Source organism: Heterocephalus glaber, unplaced genomic scaffold, assembly GCF_053883595.1.
Source record: "Heterocephalus glaber isolate CG9 unplaced genomic scaffold, H.glaber_assembly_v1.0 deba00001444, whole genome shotgun sequence".
In the NCBI taxonomy this organism is placed as follows: Eukaryota; Metazoa; Chordata; class Mammalia; order Rodentia; family Bathyergidae; genus Heterocephalus; species Heterocephalus glaber.
In genome coordinates, this window is record NW_028258297.1 from 6,390,903 (window position 1) to 6,406,912 (window position 16,010).

Consider the following 16,010-nt stretch of genomic DNA (forward strand, 5'->3'; position numbering starts at 1 on the left):
GGAAAAGCCGGCAGAACTCGCCATAGCTAGTCCATTGCTTGCTGGGCGGTGAGCTTGGGGGAGGAGAGGTGGAAAGTCGGGAGGTTTCTGAAGGTGTTGTGCTTTCCCTCCATCATCCCGGGTCCTGAGACCAGTCAGGGCCAGCCTGGAGATGCTGGGCTGGCAGGTGCCTGTTTCTGCAGGAGCCCATGGGCTGTGGAGCAGCTCAGAAGCCAGGAGTGACAGGGACCTCAGCTTCCCCTTCTCCATGACATCCATGCCCTGTAGCCCCAGGCGCTGCGTGGTGGGGACATGGCCCTCTTCCTGCCCCAGCCCGAGTCTAGCCATCCCACCGAGGTGGCCAGGAGGCTCCTGTTTGCCGTGCCATGTGAGACAGTTACCTTCGCAGCTTATGCTCAGTGGCCCATCCAACCATGCCAGCCTGTGCCAGCTGTAAAGCTATCAGAGATGTGAAGACATAGACGAAGCGGCCCACTAGGTGTGCAACAGGCCACATCCAGGGCCAGAGGAGCTTGGCAGGTGCAGAGCAGACAGGCGGCAGCAGTAGGCTGGCACCTGGGCAGGCGTGGGGGCAGTGCCAGTGTTGGGGGAGCAGGGTTCTGTGTTTCTCTTCAGCCTGGCACTCAGCCGCCTCCTGATGCCAAGCCGGAGTGAGACTCGCAGAGGCACAGTCTGATTCTTTAGGATGCTCCCTGCACGCTCAGCCATTAACATGACGTCTATCACCATGGCATCGAGGTGCTTAGACAGCCGCTCCCCCCAGGAGCTGGGGAGCAGCGTGAAGCAGATTATCTGTGTCTTGCTGTGACACGTGCGATCATGCACCACCGTGATGGATCAGCCGTCAATACCGCTGGGGCCTGGCCCACCCCCGTGCGCCCGAAGGTCTTGTGTTCATACATCTTCGCTGCCTGGCGGGTGGCCCCGCTCCCACTTGCTGCCCACCCGGCTCCTACACCTTTGCCTTTCATTATTCATGTGTGAAGTGGAAGAGAAGGGATCCGGGAGAAGCACTGAACAGGGGTCCAAGGTGACGTTCTGGGGCTGCAGCCAGGGAGCCCTGGTATTTGAGGAGGCAGCAGGCTGGGGAGAAAGCCACGGTTATCACCTGGCTTGGCCTCCAGGCCCCACGGACCTGCACTGACCCTGGGCAGGTCACCTTGCCTCTTCGGGCCATGGTTTCTCCTTTGGGCACCCGGTTTGAGCTTATTTCTCTGCAGGTTGTGGGCAGCTACCTTCCCACCTGTGCCCCTGCCCCTCCTGACCCAGGCAGATGCCTGACCTGCACCCCATCCAGCCCAGGGATATAGGGCTCCCAGGCAGCAGACCCAGCTGTCCCTGTGCGGGTGAGGACGGGGCTGTGACTGGAGCCAGATGGGGAAGTGGTCCCTGTCTCACGGTGGGGGGATGGGGAGCTAAGGCGGAGCGAAGCCTGAGGGAGGAGCCACATCCCAGGCAGGTGGTGTCCCCTGGACGTCTGCCCGTCAGTGCCCACAGCTGGGCTAATGACGCCAGCCTGCCTTTTGATTGCAGGAGGCCTTGGGCTTCTCTAGGGCTGGGGATGTGTGGCTTCTACCTCTCACCTGCACAACTGCCTCTGTCTTCCCAGCCCCTCAAAGCCTATTCCTTGGTAGCACAGTGTCAAGGAATTCCAAGTACCTCCTCGCAGGCTGGTCATTTTAAAACTGTCTCAGAAGCTCTAACCTGGGACCCGAGGTCACTTATGGAAACCCTGTGCCCTCCTCTCCGTGGTCACCACTGTCCCCTGGACAGGGTTCCTTTCAGCAGGGACCCAGGAAGGCTGGAGCCCACCTGAGTTTGGCCTGGGACCCCAGCCCCAGCTCTCCTCCTGCCATGTGGCCTGGACAAGTCGAAGTCCCAGACTCCTCAGTGGAGCTGGCCCCACCAGGCTGTTTGCACTCTCTGAGGAAGTTTGAGGACGTTTGGGGTTATGGAGAGGGGACGCTAGGGCTGGCTTTGAAGAAGCAGAAGGGCGGCCCGGGAGGAGCTTGTGGGGACACAAAAGGGAACTGTGGTGGCTGGTGCAGGCTGGTGCCTCCTGGGAGCTAAAGAGGAAGGAGCCCCACTGTCCAAGCATCAGGCGGCTCTGGATGAAGAGCTGGTTTCCGAGGCAGCAGGCTCCAGCCGGCCCTCTCATGGCTCTCCAGCTCCTCGGTTTGCTCCTGGTGCCCTGGACCCTGCGGCTGGCAGGTACCGTCTGACTTCAAGCTCTCTCTCTCTCTCCACATGCGTGCAAGGGCACACACACACACACACACACACACACACACACACACACACACACACCCGAGTGCCTTTCATCCAGCTGTGCAGCTAATTCCTGGGGACCCATTTCAGGGGACTTGCTGCTGGCCGTTTGGACATTGGCAACTTCACAGGGGAAGGCTTCAGGGACCAAGAAGGTGTTCAGCTGATACCTTTCCAAGATGGCTTTTGAAGGGGGGAGGGCAGGACTGTCCCCCCTCTCTGCCATGTTAACAGATCCCCACCCCCCGAGCTTGGCCGCCTGGCCCTAAACAAGGAGGCTGGGGTTTGTGTGGTGGGGTCGAGTGAGGGGTCAGTGGGGAGGGGCAGCCCTCTGCCTGCCCAGTGAATCTTAGGTGACTGTGTCTCGGAACCCCTTGAGTTGAAGCACAAGGGACAGAGCCATCCTGGGTACAGTTGCCAGGGAGGAAAGGAAAGGCCAGCAGCCGGCTACTCAGGGCAAGGCAGACGGGGCACAAAACTGTCACGCCACCAGGGAGGGTGGCACCTCCCACCTCTTGAGATACAACGGGGGCCAGGTATTTTATAGCAGAGGACAGCTCTTGGGCCCTTTGCCAGGTCCCAGGCTCCCAGAAGCTGGGTGGCTTGGATCCAAGCCAGGCCATGGAGTGGAGGCTATGGGGCGAGTTCATGCAGTCCAGGGAGCCCCCAGGAGTGTCCCCTCCAGACAGCCAGCACTGGCCATCACCCCCACCAGTCCTGTGGCTGGCCAGGGCCCACCCCGCTGTGGAGGGCGGTCGCTTTTCCTTCATATCCACTTAGATTTTTATGAGGCTTCTGGGAGCTACTCTCATTCTTGGTCCCCCTCACTTTTATGTGTATTATAAACAATTACCTTGATGACCTTGAGTTAGCCTTAATCAAGCCCTTAACCGGTCCGGGTAGCTACTGCCCACCCCCACTACTCCTCCAGGGCACCTAATGTCCCCATCAGCACCATCTGACAGATAGGGAAGCAGGCCCAGGCCAACCTCAGGCTCAGCCAGGACATCCAGCCAGCAGGCCTGGGGCTCCTCTCCCCTAGAAGGGCCCTGCTTTTACCCTGTGCCCACCGTGCCGTGCCCGCCTCCCACAGCCTGGTGCAAGTCTGGCCAGAGCAGCTTGGTGGGGGCAATGCCTCCGAGGTCCCGCTCAGTCATTTTAACCAAATTTCCCCCAAATCCCCATCATTTCTCTTTGTGAGGTCCCTCTGCCCCCAACTCCACCCCTGCCCCACGACCCCACCACGGTCCACGGCTGGGAGAGGCTGTGCCAGGCGGGGCTGCTGCCTCAGTGGAAAAGCTCTTTTGTAACCGTGGGGCCTGCAAACAGAAACAGATTTCTTTGCAATATTGCAACAAAAGTTGTAGCAAAGAGAAATACTTCCTGCTCTTTCACAAGATGGGAAAGAACCCCACGGTCTCCTGAGCCCCACTGCAGTGGCAAACACACCCCTTTCTTGGGGTGCTGCGTACGCTGGGAGTTTGAAGGCCCAGGTCCTGCCTCCCCCGAGCCCCCACCCCACTGCTTCGGCCGCCCTCATTGTCCTCGTCAAGGCCCACCCATGTCCTCAGACAGCACTGGAAGTGACAGGGGCCAACAGGATGTAGGATTCCGTGTGCAGGCCAGGGACATGCAGCAGCCTGAGTCAGGACCAAGAGGAGCTCTGCCTCTCACACTGGGACTCAAGGCAGATTACTTAATGTTGCTGTGCCTCAGTTCCCTCATCTGTTAAATGGGTACCCTAATAATGCCCAGCCTGCCACTTAGGACATCCTGAGGACCGGAAGTGCGGGAGAGGGTTAGGGCCCATCATGTCAGCAGCCAGCAGGGCCAACTGAAACCCGAGACATCTCGGTGAGCCCACAGACTCCTGTCCCTGCAGCCTCTTAGCTCCCAGTGCTCCTCCTCCTCTTCTTCCGCCTCCTGCTGGGAGCTGGGCCTGGGCCTGCTCCCTTCTCCAGAACAAGCTCTGCTGTTCTCACACTCTTCCACCAGGCCCAGCCACCCCAAAGGACTCTGGGACCAGACACTCTTTTTTTTTTTTTTTTTTATACCTGGGATGGAACCCCAGACCTTGCACTTGTGAGGCAGGCGGTGGACACTCTTGAGTTGAAGGCCCATCCTTCCTCTTTAAAGGCTGTGTGCCTTTAGCCCATTTACTTAACATTTCTGGGGCTCCATGTCGTCCAAAAGTATCAGTCCCCTTTTTCTTCTTGGCCGTTCTAGATCTCTGGGCTGTATTTAATTCTCAAATACCCACTGAGGAGGACCAGTTCTTGCAGAGGAGGGATTGAGGAGAGAGTGCCACAGGCCCCACGCTCTATCTGGTAGGGACTGTAGGACTCAGCCTGGAGAACAGGAGCCCTGGCAGAAATGGCCTATGCGGTTGGCCTCCACCACCACTGGCTCTGACCTCAGGTGGGACCACTGCCTTTGTTGTTCAAAGAATGTATCGATGCTCTGCCTTTTCTGGGCCAGGGCTTCCTGCCTCCCTTCCTGCTGCTCTGGGCTCTGTCACCATTCCCCTCTGCTTTTCATCTTTGTCTAATGCCAGTAAAGAGCCTGGGAGGCAGAGGTAGGTGGAGGTGAGGCCGGGAGTGCTGGAAAGGCTGCTGGCTGGAGGGGGCCCTGTGACAGGAGGAGGATGAACAGGTGGGGTAGGGGCAAGCATACAGTATGAATCAAGGCTGAGAGGCCAGAAGGCAGAGCTGGGGGAAGAGAAGGGGAAGGACTAGTGAGAGGTTCTGTTTGAGTGGAGAGTCTCTCACAGGGCAGTAGAGTGTAAGACCATTCCCGGAGGATTACGAATCCCTGCCAGGTGAGGGTTCAGACACCCATCCTATCCTTTTTGTTTTCTTTGTGATTGTGAAAAATAATACAGAAAAGTACAGCGCTGCACAATAAATGCTATAAAACAAAGTTCCATGTGCCTACTACACAGGCCAAGAAAGAAGAGGACATTGCTCCCGAGACATCCTCTCTGAGGGTGGCTTCAGGGGCATCACCTCATGTTAGGGCAATCATTGCTGGCATTTCTTTATAGTTTTATCATTTAGTACACCTCGTTAAACCACGTAGACTCATTTGCTTGTTTTATTTTTTTGGTTCTGGGGATGGAGCCCAGAGCAACATTGAAAAACATTGAGCTACTGCCCACTTTGCCTGTGTTTGAACTTGGTATAATTGGAATGATACTGTGTGTATTCTTTTGTGATGTGCTTCCTTCATTCAACATTTTGCCTTTTAAGGCATAAGGAGTTATGGTGTGGCTGAAATTTGTTTTCGCTGCCATAGAGCAAGAGTAGCAAACCATAGCCCTCAAGCTAAAGCCAGCCCTTTGCCTCTTTTGGTATGGCCTGGGGGTTGTGAATGGTTTCTTATATTTTTGAATGGTTGGGGAAAAAAAATCAAAAGAATATTTTGTGACATGTAAAAATTATACAAAATTCAAAATTTCCATATCCATAAAGTTCTGTTGGAACACATTCACACATGCTTGTTCACAGGTCATGTGTGGCTGCTTCTGGCTACATGGTAGAGTTGAGACGCTGGGATCCACATGACATGGTCCAGAAAGAAGCCCACGATGTTTAATCCCTGTACCTGTGGAGAACATATTTGTGGACTCCTGCTGAGGGGTAGCCCGGTGAATGAATCTACTGCGATGTCTTTAGTGACACTGGGTATTTCAGGGGCTTCCTGTTTGGAGCTGTGAATGCATACGTGTATGCGCGCACGTGTGACCGTGTTGGGCCTATGTTACCATTGAAGCTGCTTTTCCCCATGTGGGTAGTGAGTGTCCACAGGGCAAGGACTGCATGGACTCATGTGGTTTCACATCCCTGGTACCCAGCAGGGGGCTGGCACCTAGAGGATGCTCAGGAAAGAGTAATGATAGCAGGACAAAAGATAACATTTGTCCCAGGAAGTTGTAAGCAGGGTGGAGATGGAATGCCACCAGGAAGCACAGACAGAGTCGGGAAGAGACAGAAGGTCTAGGTGGCTGTCCAGGTCTACGTGCCCTCTAGGCCTCAGGGCCCTCTCCAGCAGACAGCACCAAGCCCCTTGGGCCTTGTGATCGAGGGCTGGGCATGGGGTGCTGGGGAACCATGGATATGGAGATAGGATCTCCCCTGCCCCTGCTCACCAGCGTCTACAGGGAGGCCCTCTCAGCACCAGCGTAGGCTCAGAGACTGTCACCTGGGACTCCCAGGGAGGAGCTGTGAGTCCTTGGGTGTGACTCTGGGTCTGAGAGCTTGGTGGGTAGTAGGACTTGGTTCCCACTTCCACAGGGCAGGGTGAGTGTGTGTCCTGCCCGCCAGTCTCTCTGGGCCCAATGGCTGTCCCCTGCTGCCCCTCCTCTCTGCCTGGGGATCAGGGTTTTCAAAGGTCTCCCCACAACCTCCGCAGACCGCCTGTAGGACTGGTGACTTACTGTCCCTGGATATAGCCTTATTGTAGCCCTGATGTTGTCAGAACAGGAGCTCCTGCTGGCCCTGAGCCGGAAGGACCTGGCCAACAGTTCTGTGGGGTGTCTTGGCTGGAGATTTCGAGCTCCTACCTCTGAGGGTCCATTTGATAAGTGTCAGCACCCGGGGACTTAGTCTAGGGGCTGGGGGTTGCACAGGTGTCGGGAAGAGCCAGAAGAGGTGGCATGATGGACCCTGCTGGGTGTCTGTTCCCGCTATGGAGGGGAAAGAGGAGGCTGGAGCCAGAGCCCTCTGAGGCCCAGGGCCAGGTCCTGCTGGCTGCTGATGGTCAAGGCAGGGACAGCCTCCCACTGGGTGGGCAGTCCTCACACAGTTGGGTGGACACTGCCCTGTGGAGCTGGTCAGAGGGCCGAAGGGCACATTTCTGAGGGCCTAAGCAATGCATCATATTTCAGATGTGCAGACCCTCTGAACCCGCTAGGGATTGAAAGACCTTCACCTAAGGACTAAGGGGACCGGGAGACAGGAGGTCTACAGAGTACCACGGTGTAGCCTCCCCACTGTCAGCCATCGTTAGTTAAGACGCTGCCCCACCTGGGCTGTCTGGTCCTCCCAGGATCCTGCCCCACTGCCACACCCACTCCTGAGCTGCTGCTGAACCCCTGAAGGAGAAGTCAGCCACATGTCCCATTCCTGAGCCTTCGCTCCTGCTTTGGCTGGGAAGTTCTCTTCTCTCCTGGTGACACCCACCTGGTGACCCCTGAGCTGTTTGTCAAGGTCACACTCTTAGGCTAACTTCTCTGAGGTGCCCTCCACCCCCTCCCCTGGTCTGCCCACCTTCGGTTCACAGAGGCAGGCAGGGCATGACCTCACTCAGGCAGGGGAGGCTGCAGGCAGAGCCAAGGATGGAGTGAGCATCCACCTTTCGAGGTGGACATGTCGGAAAAGCTGGAGAAAGTAAAGACATTGGGAACAGCCTTGGGAGCCCAGGGGTCAGGGTCAAGGGCAGAAACAGCTGAGCTTGAAATGGAAAGTTTCTGCCCAAGGATGCCGGATCTTGGGGAGCCCTAGACTGAGAAGTCAGGCTGGCGGTGCTCTGGGCCGGTTGTCCTAGGACAGACATTAGCTGGCGGCCAGGAGCGGTTATATTTTCTCACGTTCACCGCAGGGCTGTAATTCCTAGGCCTGGCTGTTGGGTGGCTCTGAACCACTGGTGGTGGAGGTATGACGGTCCCATCAGGTGGGATGGAACAGTCCCATCGGGGGGGTGCAAGCTGCTCCGTGCTGCTCCGTGGGGCAGTCACGGGTGTCCCACTGGGGGTCCAAGGCGTTGGGAAGGCGTTAAGGGAGGAGGGGAGAGCCCACGGGATGAGTCACTGGTTTGAAGGAGAGCTCTAGGCGGCTTAGGAAGACTCAGTGGAACCCTAAGATTCGATGGTTCTCTTTCTGCAGTGCAAAAACAATCACAGTGTCACTACTTCCCATTGGAAAGGCTGCAGAGGCTCGTTCTGGGGCTTTCTGGGGACCCCTCCTCTCCTGTTCCCCCGTGCCCGCCCCTCCAGCTGCAAACCCCCACTCTCAACTCCACCTGCTTCCGAGTGCCCCAGCTCAGTGCCCTATGCTGGGACTTCCAGAAGCTTCACCCAAGAGATTTCAGGTGCTCCGAACCCCTCTCTGTGTCTCCCCCACCCAGCAGCCTCCTACTCTTTTCTCCCTTCAAAGATCAGCTCGGTAAAGAGATGGGAAAGAAAGACATCAAAATGTGCGAAGCTGTTCTGGCAGGGTGTAGGACCGAAGACAAGTCCTCCTTTCTTCTTGATTCTTCCCTGTGGTTTCCAGAATTTCTACAGTGAGTCTGTTCCACTTCTTCAGGGGATCTGAAGAATTATAACTCATAAAAAGCAATGATCCAGTCCGAGGGTCCCCACCCCAGAAAGCCCCTGCCCTTCCCAGGCTGGGCAGCATCCCCTCTCTGTGTCCACCCCAAGGACTTCCTTTTGTGCCACCAGTTTAAAAGGTGTCACTCGGCTCCATTCTCAGTGGTGTGACTTTGGGTGACTTCTCCCCTCACCCTATGTCACTCACCCCCATTCAGAGAAACCTCAGCCCCCGCCCAGCCCCTTCAGCCCTGTTGCAGCCCCCACACATCCTGACACCCCTCTGGAGGGTGGAAGTGGGTTTGACAAGGGACCATGTCCCCTGCTGACCCAGGACTCCGCAGTTATGGCAGCCTGCCTTTCAAAACAGCTGAAAGGGAGGTGAGGACTATACCCCCCCCCCAAAAAAAAATCCCAGTTAAATGTGTGAAGCTCTATGGGACCAAACATTTGACACTCTGCACTTGGTTTGTGTCCTCGCAGGGCCACGTGTACCCTGGAACAGGCTGTGGAAAGGGCTCGGAGCCAATCCACATCTGGCTATGTGTGATTCAGAGGTGTTGACAGATATGAGGGCGTCTGAGTGCGCCGTCTGGGCTAAAAGCTCCGTAAGACACTCTATTGAAAGGACACCTTCCAACGCCTACCACCTGGCCATGGCATTTGCTGCCAGCGTTCTGACTTTCAGGGATAAACCAGTAGCCCTGGCCAGTGTCTTCCCAGGAGCCCTTCAGAAAGGCCTTCCAAAAGATGCAGCTCTGAGAGATGCCAGAATTAAATTGGAGGGCAAACTCCAGGCCTAAAATAAAGACCGTGGGAATGGCTTTCTTCTGCAGCCGGGGAATCAAAGTGTTTTCCTTTAAAATCGACCGAAGTCAGGACAGATACCTTTGATCAGCGCATCTGGGCCCTGGTGCTCTTGCTCAGTGCTGGGGAAGGGATTGAATTCCAGGCAGGGGGGAGCTAGGGGCAAGGCCCTGGTCCAGAGTTGGTAGATTTGAGGAGCTGCCCGGGAGCCCAGGGCAGCTGGAGCAAAGACAGAAGGGGGGAAGACAGCGTGTAAGAATGTGAGGGTGAGGGGAAGCCCGGTGAGCTCCTTGGGGCTTTTCCAGTCATTTATACCAAATTCATTTATTCACATGGACATTCTTCTCCCAAAGCAAGAGAGGGACCCTTGGCTGGCTGTCACAAGACAGTCTGCTGAGGGCAGATGGGATCACTTACTTCTGTTCAGGGAGCCCCAGGCTGTATTGCAGTTGGGGTGACACTAGCAGCCCCCTAACATATAGGGTCAGTTCTGAGCCCTGCTGTCCCCACCTATGCCCACCTTTTAGATGCCACACATTTCGGGAAGTAGCCTCTGAATTTTTGACTCCCATTAAAGGGTGTATTTCTTTTATTTGGGAAGTTTTTCTTTTGCTTGCTTAGAGATTTTTAAAACTGAGGTGTAGAGCGGTGTCTAAGAAGAGCATGGGGTTAGGGTCTTGGAGGGACCCAGTATAAAACCCAATCCCCACCACCTCCCACTGTTCCACGTAGGCAACCCCTGTTGCCTCTCTCAGCCTCGGTTTCCTCATCTGCAAAAGGGAACCAGGCCTGGGGAGTGTCGGCTGTACTTGTCAAGTGGCTTAGTGATCCTCAAGAGTTTGTGCTATGCTGAGGACTCCAATCAAGTGTGGCTCGGGGAGGATGCAGAAGTCCTGGGGGCAGAGAGGGTGACCCCAAAGCCTAGGGACTGAGGGTGGGGTGGAAAGAGAGAGGACATTCCAAGCAGTGGGAATAGATGGGGACAGATCCTCCAGGCCAGCGACTTGCAGGGCTTTTATTGTAATCAATGGCCCAATGTATGTTTTAGTATGAACCCGTCTGACCAGTTGTGTGACTATAACTGAACCCAGAAGGTCACAAACAGAATCCTTCGTGAGATGCTTGATGCTCATGTTTTTAAATTGCTTCTTGTGACCCTGTAGCCTGATTTCAGACTCCTTCCTGTGTCTCATCTAGTAGGAGCCCCTGCTGGTTCTGGCAACACAGGAGCAGGATGTGTGTGGGTATCTTGGGGGGCAGGAGGATTGAGGGGAGATGGGAGTGGGTCAGAGCCAGCAGAGGCAGCCCTGCCTGGGTAGGAGATGGCTGGACAGGGGCCTAAGAGGAAAAGAGGGGAGCACTGTGCTGAGGTCCAGGTCTTGATCCCTGATGAGCACAGGAAAGCTGCCTAGGTGGGCACCCGCACACCATGGTCAAGTTCCCTCCTGGCCAAGGGTGCAGCATGGGGTCCACAGAGGGGGGTCTGCCACCAGGTGCCTCCACCCAGCCACCAGACAGCAGTGCAGGCAGCCACAGAGTCATAAGAAGAACCGGAAAAGGAAGGAACCAGGTGCCTGCGGATGGCAGGCAGGGTCTTTCTCAACAAGGGGGGCAGAGCCGGCAGGAGGGGAATGAGCAGGAGGAGGCTGGGTTCATCTGTCTCAGACCCCTGTACCCACACTGGGCACCAAAGCCCAGTGCCCACCCCAGGGTCCAGTCGGGCTAGGGTCTGAGGTGGGGGACAAGCCTGGGACAGGGATAGGCCCCCTCAGCTCCTGCAGTCCCCGTGTTGTGATCCTCTCAAGCAGGCAGGTGAGCAGAGCTGGCATCTGACTCCCCTGCCTCCTTCCTGTCCCATGGGGAGAGGCCCCCTGGCCCTGCAGTAGGCACACTGACTTCCTGGCCCCATTGAACCGCACCACACCCCTAAGGTAAGGTTGGCATTGTCCCTTCATGTGATGCAGGGAAACAGTGATGTTCAGAGAAGTAAGGCCTCCCTCGAAAGGCTGCAACAGCCTTTATGTGGCAGAGCCAGCACCCAAGTCTGGGCCTGCTGCCTCAGGGGCCTGGGTTTTCCCCACCCACCTCCTGGCCCCACCCCCATTTCCGGCCAAGCCCAGGCTTCTGAGCAGTCCCTGGAGCTGCAGAGAATGGAGGGGTGGAGGGACGTCAGCGGTGAGATCCTCTGTGAAGTGGGGGTGGTCTGTCCTGCCCAGCTGCGGCATAGGTGCCTGCAGCTAGGTGGGGGTGGGGCAAGGGAGGACTCAGGGACCAACCAGGATACAGCCGAGCTTGGGCAGGGCTGGGCCAGGTCACAGCCCAAAGATTCTTTAACCTTGCTGTCTCAGGCTGGTCCTGCCCCACTACCCTACTTGCCTCTCTGCCACCCCTCAGGCCCCTGTCATTGGGGTGCCCTCTCCTGTCTCTGCCCAGCGCCATCCCATCCTCTTGTACATCTTCTGAGGCCCTGGTCCAGAATGGCTTCTCCTGGACTTGACCTCCAGTGCCCCCCGCCCCGTGCCATTCCCACCTGGGCTGGAAGGAGTAACCGGAAGGGGTACCAGGCTGAGCCAGGCAGGAAGCTCATCCTCACTCCAGCCCTTGAAGCCCCCTGCCTGAGCCTGCCCTTGCCATGCCTCTCGGGCCCTTTGCCCCATATGAAGGCATCACATCTGTTCCTTCTGCACAAGATGCCAAGTGCTGCCCTGCCCAGCCTGCCCAGCCTGAGAGCCCTGGGGCTGGCAGTGTTTGGGGTGGGCTCTGCAGTGCATCTTCATGGGTGGTTCACGGCCCCTGGGTGCCCACTGTGGCTCTGACATTTTGTTGCCGTAGCGCCTGTGTTATAGCCAGACTGGCATTTCCGTGCATGTTCTCACCCTTCTGTCCATGTGCTCCTGGGGCCAGGGCACCAACATCCCCTGCCCCAGCCACCCAGACCGACTTAGTGGTTCCCCCATCAGCCTGCCCACCCTGGAGTCCCTCTGTTCCACATCAGACTTGGGGTCTTGCCAGGGCAGGGGGCCCCTCCAGGCCCAGGGTCAGTTAGGAGGCCCTGTGACCTGACTGGTACTCCCCTTATGTGTTTATGGAAGCCACTGGGAAAAGATTCATGGACTCAGAGCTATGAACCTTAACTGGGGGCTGGACCCCCACAGCCCACACCCCAGAAAGGGCCTTTTAGGGGCACAAGTCCAGGAGAAAGAGCAGGAGCTGGGCAGCTACTGTGGTCGAGGCTCCTGGGTGCTGACTCCTCAGCAAAGGAGGTGACCTGCCCCATCCCCCGTGTCCCCCTTTCTCCATGACTGTGTGCGCTGATGTGCCTGACTGGCTGTTGTTTCTGATAGAGTACAGCAGACATTGCCTCCTCTTCTACCTCTGGGGACAGCAGTTTCATCAGAGGGCAGAGGCTCTGGTTTGGGAGGCCCTCTCCCCGTGTCCAGCTGAGCCAGGGCCTGCATTTCACGATCCTAACCCTCTGACTGTCACACAACAAATCCCAGAAAGCTGTGGAACAATGGATGTCTGTTTTTACAGAGTTCCCCGAGAATGGTGAAGATCAGCTTAAGTGCACTAGCAGATTCCATCATTTTTAGAAGGATACCTCAGATGGGGAGTTTTCAAGACAATTGGATAAATGTCTTCCTGCCTGGACAAACAGGAAGGTGTAATGCTGACTGCACGTCCTCCCAGGGAGGTCCTGGGGAGCAGAGGTCCCTATCAGTTCCCTGGCAAGGCCACTTTCCTGGTGAATTTGTCAGGCTCCAACCCCTATCCCCATGTGGAAACCCTAGACCAGCTGAGCCCAACTCCTGGCAGCCTCGAAGATGGAGGATGTAGATACAAGCCGAGGAGCAGCTGCTGAATCAAGCCTGGGGGGTGGAGGCGTTAGTCATGTGAGGCCACAGGTGGCGGGCTGAAGGTAGAGAGGTCAAGGTGGAGGGGCCCCAGTGGAGGGCACAGAGCGGGAAGGACTCCAGTAGTGTTCATCTCATCCTCTTTTTTTTTTGGTACCAGGGATTGAACTCAGAACCTTTCACTTGGGAGGCAGGCCCCAGAACCACTGAGCTAAATCCTCGGCCCTCATCCTCTTGCTTCTTGTCCTTCTAGCCCACCCAAGATCCTGGGAGATCATACAACAAACCTCCCCCTGCCCTGGGTTCTCTATCCTCCTTGCTACGTCTCACAGGACCTCTGCCCTGAATGACCAAGATACTGTGTTGTTTCGAAGGCACAATCATCCCACAACACAGTCCAGAGATAGAAAGTACAGTGCAATCTCCCTCCCCACCCCCCTTGATCCCTGGCGAGCCCGAGACAGGAGCTTCTTACCGAGGAGGGGCCCCGGATGCCTGCTCAGACCATTCCCAAAGTGAGCCTCGTCACGTTAGTTACAACAAAGCTAACCCCCTGTGACGGTGGACCCACCTGGCAGATTTTTGGACTTTGAAGCCTTCAGATCATTTTGGGGGTGGGGTGGGGGAGGTGTCTCTGTACTGGCTCAACAGGAAACCAGAAATATCAGTCTATGCAGAGCTGTGCAGTGCTAACCAGCGCCAGCCATTTTCATCCCAGACCTGAGTCCCCAGAAGGCCCAGCCTCCCCTGGGGCCCCTTCCCTAGAATCCAGCTCAGAGCTGAGCTGAAGGAACTGAGAAAAGACCAGCCTGGCCTCGTGCCAGCCCACACCTCAGGCAGGAGGCCCACGCCTCACTTTCTCCAGCAAAATAAATCTTGGGGCTCCCTCTGAGCGTCTCAAACGTCCGATCTTCTCCTGATTAACACACGGCCTGCATGTTCTTAGCTGGCTGCTGCTGACCTCAATTTAAAACTCTGCGCTGTTCCGCTCAGCTGCCAGGGAAAGACAGGCCTGGGAGGCAGGCACGAAGGAAGCCCAGGGGTCTGTGTAGCCCAGATCAGACACGGCGGCTTCGGACCCGAGCCCCCAGCCCAGGATCTGAACAGCATCCCAAGAGCCTGTGGGTCCCAGCCAGGCCAGGCTGCTGCTTTGGAGATTTCCAAACTGTGTCCTGGAGGTGAGGGTGTCCCCTGTGGAATGGCTTTGCCGTGGATACTGAGGTCCACAGCCGAAGCCCAAATGGGCAACATGGGACACTTCCGCCTCAGTGGAAAACGGCCCCCAGGGAATTGCTCGTTATGCTGCGCAGAAAGTTGACAAATGTTCTCTGAGTTAACATTCGGGAAAGGTTTGTCTTGCTGCTTTGGCGCGGGGAGAGCAGTGGGAAGCCCTGCTTCTTTGCCTTGTTCTCCTGCCTCTGTCTTCTCCTTCTCCTGCAGCTTTTGGTCTTCCCCGTGCCTCCGGGAAGAAGGAGCTTGGAGCTCAGGCTCTCTCCCAGCCTGGGGTGGGGTCGCAACTCCATTCTGTCCCTGCCCAGGGATCCAAGGATTGGGAGCTGGTGGCCTGACCTCTCTGCTGCTTGGGCTCTTCCTTTGGAGATCTCACTCTCGCCTGGCCTCCGGGTGCCCGAGGAGGGTGACGTCTCAAGTGGAAAATGGTTGACCTGAGGCTAGAGCACAGGGAAGCAGGTGGGGGTGAGGCGGCCTCTGGTAACCTGTTTCTCTCTCCCGTTGTCTCGTTCAGGAGGGCAGTCAGTGAGCCACACCGGCCCTGCCATCCTGGTCTCCCTGGCCAACATGACCGTCCCCTTCAGCTGCAGAATTACCTACCCTTACACCCCAGAATTCAAGGATTTCACCGTCAGCTACTTCCACGTGGATCTCCAGGGCCAGAAGAGCCCGGAAAAGCAAAAGGCCTGCCACCCGGGCCAGGGCACAGAGAACAAGACCTATACCTTGAAATGCCTGATCAATCCCAGGCTACCGGATGCGTCAGCCACTGGCACCTACTACTGCTGTGTTCATTGGCAAAGCATCATAGTGAAGGACGGAGGCACCTTCATCCTGGTCAGAGGTGAGACCTCCCCTGGGCTCTTCCAAGGGTGCAGGACCCTCAGGTTCACCCTGCAGTGTGGGGGTGCGAGATCTGAAGTGCAGACTGGTTGACCTTGTGGATCACAGCATGCTGGGGAGCCCCCACCTGGCAGGGCCTGGAATGTGGATCTATTTGACACCTCGGGCAGTGGCCTCAGAAGTCACTTGGCCCCTTCACCTTGGGGTCCCATTGACACTGTTGGGAAGGGGCCTGGAGCCTCTGGAGAATCTGTGTGTGTGTGTGTGTGTGTGTGTGTGTGTGTGTGAGACCCTGAGATTTAAGAACCAGCACCTCCCCAAAGCCATGATTCTCTGACCTGCCTCTCGGATTCCCTTGGAAGGGGCTGTGGGCTTTGAAATCCCACAGACCTGGGTTGGAATCCAGTCCCACTGCCTGCCCAGTGTGACCTTGGGCCTGGTCTTCCAGAAGTGACACCCACATGCAAGGGTGGTGTCCTGCTGCCAATGCATCATGCTAGTGTGCCTACCCCTTGGTCTGCACACCATGAATTGATTTTTGTTTTGTTTTTCTTTTATGATATTGGGGGTGGAGCCCAGGGGCTTTGCACAGAGCTACAACCCCAGCCCCTTTTTATTTATTTATTTATTTATTTGCCCCTTTTTATTTTGTGAGATAGGATCTCACTGAGTTGTTAAGCTGCCCAGGCTGGGCTCCAACT

The 16,010-nt window shown here is 56.5% G+C and overlaps 1 protein-coding gene across 3 annotated transcripts in view; it reads left to right on the plus strand.

Annotated features, from left to right (window-relative positions):
- Nfam1 (NFAT activating protein with ITAM motif 1) overlaps nt 1–16,010 on the plus strand; it is a 58,284-nt gene that overhangs the window by 24,170 nt on the left and 18,104 nt on the right. The window contains exons 1-2 of one of the 3 annotated variants that reach the window (XM_004845466.3): nt 1,949–2,211; nt 14,981–15,310. In XM_004845466.3, the coding sequence (XP_004845523.1) occupies nt 2,112–2,211; nt 14,981–15,310 (430 nt within the window). In that variant the 5' untranslated portion in view covers nt 1,949–2,111. Of the gene's footprint in view, nt 1–1,948; nt 2,212–14,980; nt 15,311–16,010 lie in introns of those variants that run through there. The other 2 variants (XM_004845465.3, XM_021258852.2) reach the window with 2 other exon arrangements.